General features: G+C 42.0%; 1 protein-coding gene across 1 annotated transcript in view; it reads left to right on the forward strand.

Moving 5' to 3' along the window:
* RIF1 (replication timing regulatory factor 1) overlaps positions 1-7,540 on the forward strand; it is a 61,751-nt gene that overhangs the window by 965 nt on the left and 53,246 nt on the right. Inside the window, exons 2-5 of the mRNA XM_025205188.1 lie at positions 2,159-2,237; positions 4,363-4,459; positions 6,111-6,241; positions 6,320-6,414. Coding sequence (XP_025060973.1) covers positions 2,159-2,237; positions 4,363-4,459; positions 6,111-6,241; positions 6,320-6,414 — 402 coding nt within the window. The remainder of the gene's footprint in view (positions 1-2,158; positions 2,238-4,362; positions 4,460-6,110; positions 6,242-6,319; positions 6,415-7,540) is intronic.

Genomic DNA, 7,540 nt, shown 5'->3' on the forward strand with positions numbered 1-7,540 from the left:
CCGGGGGAGAAAAGTGCTGCTTTCCCACAAACGGCTCCCAGCGCCCGCGGGTCCGCGGCGGTGCCAGCTCTGTCACCCGCCCCCTCGGTCCCACTGCCGCGGATCTAGACACGAAGCCAGCCTGCGCTTTGCTTACGGACACCTGTGGGCTGGGGGAGCGTAGGTGCAGTGGAGGGAAGGGCTGGGCTTCAGACACCTGGACAGATGGCAGGAGTGGGCCAGGCGGGAGCTCGTGAGGTTTGACAAGGACAAGTGCAAAGTCCTGCACTTAGCAGGGAGCAAGCCCATGCACTGGGACAGGCTGGGGCTGACTGGCTGCGCAGCAGCTCGGCAGAAAAGGACCTGGCGGTGACAGTGGGTGAGAAGCTGAATATGAGCCAGCCGTGTGCCCTTGTTGCCAAGAAGGCTAATGGTATACTGGGCTGCATTGGTATGTGTGTTGCCAGTAGGTGCAGGGAAGAGATTCAGCACTGGTGAAGCCACATCTGGAGTACTGTGTCCAGTTTTGGGTCCCCCGCTACAGAAAGGATGTGGACAAGTTGGAGAGAGTCCCGCAAAGACCAGTGAAGATGGTTTGGGGGCTGGGGCACATGACTTCTGAGGAGAGGCTGAGGGGACTGGGCCTTAATTAGTCTGCAGAAGAGGAGATTGAGAGGGGATTTAATAGCAGCCTTCAACTACCTGAATGGGGGTTTAAGAGAGGTTGGAGCTGGACTGTTCTCAGTGGTAACAGATGACAGAAGAAGGAGCAACGGTCTCAAGTTGCAGCAGGGGAAATTTGGGTTAGATATTGTGGAAAACTTTCCCACTGGAAGGGTGGTGACGCACTGGAGCAGGTTACCCAGCAGGGTTGTGGAATCTCCATCCTTGGAGTTTTTTTAAGACCCGGCTAGACAAAGCTTTGGCCGGAGTGATCTAGTTGGGGCTGGTCCTGCTTTGAGCAGGGGGGTGGACTAGATGACCTCCTGAGGTCCCTTCCAACCCTAACTTTCTGATTCAGCTACCTGAAGGGGGGTTCCAAAGAGGATGGAGCTAAACTGTTCTCAGTGGAGGCAGATGACAAGACAAAGAGTAGTGGTCTCAAGTTGTGACAAGGGAAGGCTGGGATGATATAATTGAAGATGGTCCTGCTTTGAGCAAGGGACTGGACACTAGATGACCTCCTCAGGTCCCTTCCCACCCTAATTTTCTATGATTCTACAAATGTCCTTTAGTTCTGGGGCTGTCAGACATGTGACCTGCAGCCTGGATCTGGATCCAGTCCATGGGGCATTGCACTAAACCTATGCTCTGGCCCTGGCTCTGCATGCTGCATACAGTACACAGGTTGCAGGCATCACGGAGTGGTCTGGAGCGCTGCAAGTAGCCTGTGCCTCAGGCCCACTGTGCTGCATGCAGCGTGTGTGGCCAGTCCAGCCCCGCATGCAATACACAACAAACAGCCACAGGGCTCACTCTGCACATCTGTTTTGGGGCAGAGGGGGCACACGTTGCTCACAGCATATGAGCTGGATCTGGTATTGAACACAATAGGGCATCCAGGGTGCAGGCTGCATGCAGTGGTCTGCCTGTGCTGACCCTCTGTAGCACTGGGTCCAGCCCACATACCCAGTGCTCATCCTGGGAGCAGGTACATGCTGCATGTGGTACCCAGTGCTGCAGGCACTCCGCAGGAGGATGGTTCTGGTCCATCCCCCAGACCTGCTCTGTTACTACCCAGCCCACATGGCTGGATGAGCATGACACCCCTGCTTTAACTCATTCCCATGGTACTGTAAAGTTAATCTAACTTTTTGTAGTAATTTCTACTTTGGTTGTCAGTGTACTAAGTGTTTAACATCAATCAGGAGTGTCAATATACAAGGTAAAATTCTCTGTGAACCATAAACTGCTGTTATTAGCTTGTGTAGTTTTATAGTATTAAGCTTAAGTAGGATTTTACAATGAATGCTTAATGGTGTGATTTGTTTTTCTCTTGCTTCCCCACCATATTAGACTGTTAATTATTAATGTTAGTTTAGCTTTATAAAGAATGTACATAATTCATTTGCTTTCTTTTAAAACAGTTGAGAGTTTAAATAATATAAAGAAAACCTCATAACATAAATAGGTATAATATTTGTAAAATTGTTTATCTTTTTTGCTCTTGTGCCTGAAGTCGCCTAACTGGTGAGGCAGGAAAAGAATTCACTGCAGACGTTAGGAAACACTTTCCTCGGCTGTGTAAAGTATTTAAGGTATGTATTGTGTTCCTTTTTTAAAAATAATTTTTATTTTATTAGACATAGTAAGTAAAATGGCCAAAGGTTTATTTGTATAATTTACATCTGGCAGCAACACTGAGTTCATTTAACTTGTAGTCCAGCTGGTGAGGAACTAACTTGATTTTGACCTGGCTATTAAAGGATTTATCATATCGACAATTTGTACTCGCTTGTCTTTTCTTTCATACATTGGAGATTTGCATCTTATTTTACTCTTGAGAGATTAGTTTGTCCTGGTCAAGTTCTCTGCTAGTACACTGACATGCACCAAACACTGATATGCTAGAATGTCTCTTAGATACTAAAGCCTTTTGTGGGGATTTAATACTTTAAAGTGCAATGAAGTCTTATTTTTCCAAGAAAGGCCAGCTGTTTCTTGGGACTCCTGTTACATTGTTTGTTAGCAATATTTTTATTTCTTTTTTTTAACTTTTAAGAAAAAAATACACAATTCTTTTTTTGTAGTAGTAGAGGAAGCATAAGAAAAACATCTTTGTATAATCTTGGGGTATCAATGTGCAGTACATCTTGGGCAGAATGATTTAGGATTTTTAAGAATAGCAATCAGTATTGTCTGTATAGTTATGTTTTAGAGGTGCACTGATACATTGTTCCAATATCGGATCAGCACCAATATAAAGAAAATTGACTGCATTTGAAATTGGCACGATGTGGCCGATAGATGATTTGTGCATGCGTGCATTCTCAGCACTGCACGTAGGTAGCAAGGAGCACATCCTGGTGGTTTGGAGAGCTGTGTTCAGCTGGTAAGCCTGGTGTGGGAGGGAAAGGGTGTGGGGGGGCAGGCCCCTGTGGTAAGGGAGGGAGTGGGGCCTGGGGTAAGTGCTGCCCAACCAGGGTGGGCGTGGGATGGAGCCATGGCTCATCTAGGGGGCCATTGCTCCTGACACTGCATGCACCCTGGAAGGGCGTGCAGGGCATGTGCCAGCCCAGATCTGGGCGGGCTGGGCTGCACCCAGGGCAGGCGGTGTTGGTGCTGGGAGGGGTACTGGAGGGCTACAGCGAATTCCGGGGTGGCTGCAGCCCCCTCCCCTGATCTTACAGCGCCACCTCCACCACTTGCCCTGAGCACAGCCAGTCCCTGCTGGGAACAGCCAGGTGCACCCCAGCCCGTAGCTGCAGCCTGTCCCACTTCACGCAGATCCAGAGGCATGTGCCCTCCATGTCTTCCTGGGGTGTGTGCAATGGCCAGAGACACCCCCCTCCTGTCTCCTGGATGAGCCACTTGCAGTTCCATTCCACGCCTCGCCCCAGCTCCACTCGCTCCTTCACCACAGAAGTCTTTATCTTCCCTCCCACGCCCCTTCTCTTTCCCCTCCCCTTCTACCACAACAGACTTACTAGCTGGACACTGCTCTTCAAGCTGGTGGGCTGGTATCGGAAATCATATTGATATTGGCCAATGTGCCTCCTTAAAAATTGAATATTGGCATTGGCCCCCAAAATCTCTATTGGTGCACCCCTATTATGTTTTGCTCTTGGTAGCGGAGACATCAAATAAGTATTACTGAAGTAACGTAAAGTTCTTTGTAGATCACTTGAAGAAGGTTCCTTTTTTCTGGCAGTCAACTTATTTCTGTTTTAAGCGTGTAATAATTTTGTTTAAAACACTGTAATCAAAGAAAGAAGAGTGATCGTTGTATAAACAGAGAAAGAAAACAGGAAATTGTTTCTGTGCAGATAGTTTAGTTCATAAGTGTCTGGTCTTAAAGGGTGTCTTTACACAAGCATGGAGGCTGCTCCAATGCGCTGGAATTCCCAGTTAATTGAGTCTGCTTGAGCATGGCAATTTCTGTGCTCCAGTAGTTTCCTCCATCTCATGTATCAGCATCCCTGCGCTTAAAAATGGTGGCGAGGGTGCTTGAACTAAAGCTTGTTGAACTTCAGTTCAAGCACCAAGAGCTGCTTTAATTAAAGGCTTAAATTTCGTCAAACTTTTTTTGTTTCTTTTTTCAAATGATCTCAGTTCTACTTCATTGATATTGTTCAACTCATTTCAGCAGTTATAGGGTACATAATCACTCTTTGTAATTGGTCATGAGAGTCAATGCTGTAATGAACTGTTTTCTTTTTATAGGCACACATTTCTAGTGAAAACTCAGAGCTGTGTAGCGCAGCATTACAAGCTTTAGGATTCTGCGTGTTTAACTCGAAGATTACATCTGAATTATCTGGTAATTAAAAAAAAAAAAAAAAAAGCTCAGACTTTTTTTTCTGTTTTCTAGATTTTTAAAATGTGCTACAGTGTCACTCCAGCATTACACCTAACTTGTTTCTTTATTTGTATTTTTAAGTTACTAATTTTAGGCAACAGAGCAGGCAAAATGTTGAGATTTGTTGTAGAATTTATTCCAGGCTGTGAGAGCAGCTTGGATTATGACTAATAGGGACATGATTAATTCAGTGGTCCCAAGAACATTAGCATTTTTATGACAGGATGGCGAAGTACTGATGCATCTTCCAGATGTCTGTACCAATGCTAGTCATAGATTTAGTAGTAATAAAGTACCTTAATTTGTGGGATTTAAAAAAAAAATTAAATGTGAAATTACTACTAAAGAAGTCAGAGCAAAATACCATAGGCTGAAATAACTTCTTCCTCACAAAACACATAAAGTGCAACAGCCAGCAGTCCAAGCTTCTCCATGTAGTTTCTCAGTCTTCTGCTTCTGATCCCATTCCCAGTATAATTGTTTCCAACAGTGCAATAGTTGGAGTTAAGTGAGTTTAGTGTAACTAGTTAACTTACTGAATTGCTAATGCATTTAAGCTTTTTGTTAGCAAAAATCGCTATTTTATTACCAAAATAGGTCTGCCACTTTTGCTGTTGACCTGCAGGAAATGTCTGTTGTGCACTGCAGTGAATTTTAGAATATTAGAATTGTTTTGAAAGGAAATGGAGAAATAATAAAAGACATGCAAAAATTGGTACTTACCAATTATTAATATGTCGTTGGCCAGTCATGCTCAAGAGTCTTACCCTGACTAGTACAATAGTGAGGAATGAGGGTTAGATCCTGAAAAACCTCGTGAAAAAATATCTCAAACATTTGTGTGAACAAAACAAAATCACTTAACTATATAAATATGTTTAAAAGGATAACAGTATTTTTTTTTAACTGAAACTTCCTAACTTCAAGCTTATGTATTTGTGAGTACACTTAAATATGTCCAAGATTCCTTACAATTTTTGTCTTCCTTCTTTATATTTAAAAAGTCTCTTAGGCAAGTTTAAAAAGAAAGTTATCAGAATGTTCAGAACTCTTATCCTCTCCCTCTTCTCTTTGCACACTTGTCTACTGCCTCTTCAGTTTTAGCTTTGTTGCTTTTTATACCGAATACCTTTTTATAAAGCCTGGGATGGGCGCGCACCTTTGGCAAAATAATGAAACTTATAGTAGATAGTTGCTGTCAAATGCCTGCAAAAAACAAACAGAATCACTGTAAAAAAATTAAAGTAATATCTAATCTTCCAGTTCTAATTTTCTAGGAACACATTTGTTTAGATGGAAGTATGCTTTGAAAATTTACAGTGTTTCAGTTTTCTGTAATGCTAATGTAGATGGTAGTATATATTGATGCTGTTTCAAATCTTGTTTGTTGGTGCTCTTTTTTTAGCCTTGCTTTTGGAAACGTACTGTACTTATATTTAAAATATTAAATGAAGACTTTGTGGGATTTGGAGTTACATAGCTCTTGAATAACATCTGCAAATAAACATCTGTGTTCATTAGCAAAAGTATTTTTAAGTGACACAAAATCTTGCTAAAAAGTTGACTAGGATTTCTGAAAATAGAATTTGAATACTATTTGTTCTGTTTTCAGCAACTGAAATGCAAGAATTACTTTCAACAGTGAGCAGTATTGCTCTAAAAACCTCAGACAAAAACACTCGCACTCGAGCACTTTGGGTGATCTCTAAGCAGACATTTCCTTCTGAAATTGTTGGGAAGGAGGTGAGTTTCTTAATTCTTTACTTATTTAGTAAAATTTCTCTTCTGATTGAATTAACCACTGTGCCATTGTTTCCTCAGGTGCCCAGTATCATTTCTACACTAGAAATGATACTTACTAAAGGAGATGTACATTCCATGGTTGTTGAATATGAAGCACTAAATGTTATTATACGGTATGTGGCCTCTATCGTTAGATTTTTAGAACAATTGTTAAGGCTGTTTTGGGGTTTGTCTTTTTTGGGGGGAGGGGGGAACCACGTTTTGAGTAAAGTTTGTTAAGGGAGAAAATTTAGCCATCTGTAAAATTGTTAGATGTATACTATACTAAGGAATGTCTTCCAGATTCTAAAGAAAAACTCAGAATAATGGACAGCCTGAGATTTTTGTGAACTGCCCCAAAACTGTATCTTTTGAGCTTCTAAAGCCTGCTAGGCAGTCTTACTTGTAAAATATCTTTTCAAAAATAGAATGATTTTGATGTGAAAATGGTCAATATCCAGATAAAAAACATTTGTAAATTATTAAAGCAGAAACTTGTAGAAATAATAATCTGCTTTTCAAAATTAATTTTTTTTTGTCTTTCCACATTTTAATAATTTTGGGAAATGAAAGTTGTCTGAGAGATTTCAGTTGTTACATGAAAGTGTTTACATCCAAATTCTACTTTTATCAAAAATGAAATTAAGTGTTCATCTTTATTTCATTTTCTACATTGTTTTGTAATACCTTTTAATTCCAAATCTTAAATTTTGGGACTAAAACCACTTTAAAACAAACTCTACCTGTTGGTACAGTTTAAATAGTGTATTTAAATTCACTCGGAGCAGTGATAATTAATCTAACGGTAAGTCATTAAGATTTAGGGTGAGTCAGAAGTGAAGTTGAGCTCCTTGCAAAATAGGCTCACTACTTGTACTGCACTTAATTTCTGATACTTTGTTATGTTTGTTCTAGATATGTCTACTGCGGATGTGCAAAATGGGCCATATTTGGATTTGGCCTGAATTGGGGACAGTGGTTCAATTCGTTGATTCGGATCAGTGTCCCGATTCCATTTGACCGAACAGCTTTAAATGTTTTTTTCTACATAACTCGAGGTACCAGGCATGGTTTGTGAATGCTGTGATGGTGGGGCAAATGGAGCGTCCCACAGGAGTGCAGGGGGTGGCCCACGTGCTTGGTGGCGAACCTGGAAGTGGACTGGAAGTACTTTTGGTACACTTCGAGGTCCACTGCAGAATGTACAGCCCCTCCCCGCCCCACTGGCTCAGCGATCAGCTGCAGAGGGACCCCGGGTGC

This window comes from Alligator sinensis, unplaced genomic scaffold, assembly GCF_000455745.1.
Source record: "Alligator sinensis unplaced genomic scaffold, ASM45574v1 scaffold61_2, whole genome shotgun sequence".
Classification (NCBI taxonomy): Eukaryota; Metazoa; Chordata; order Crocodylia; family Alligatoridae; genus Alligator; species Alligator sinensis.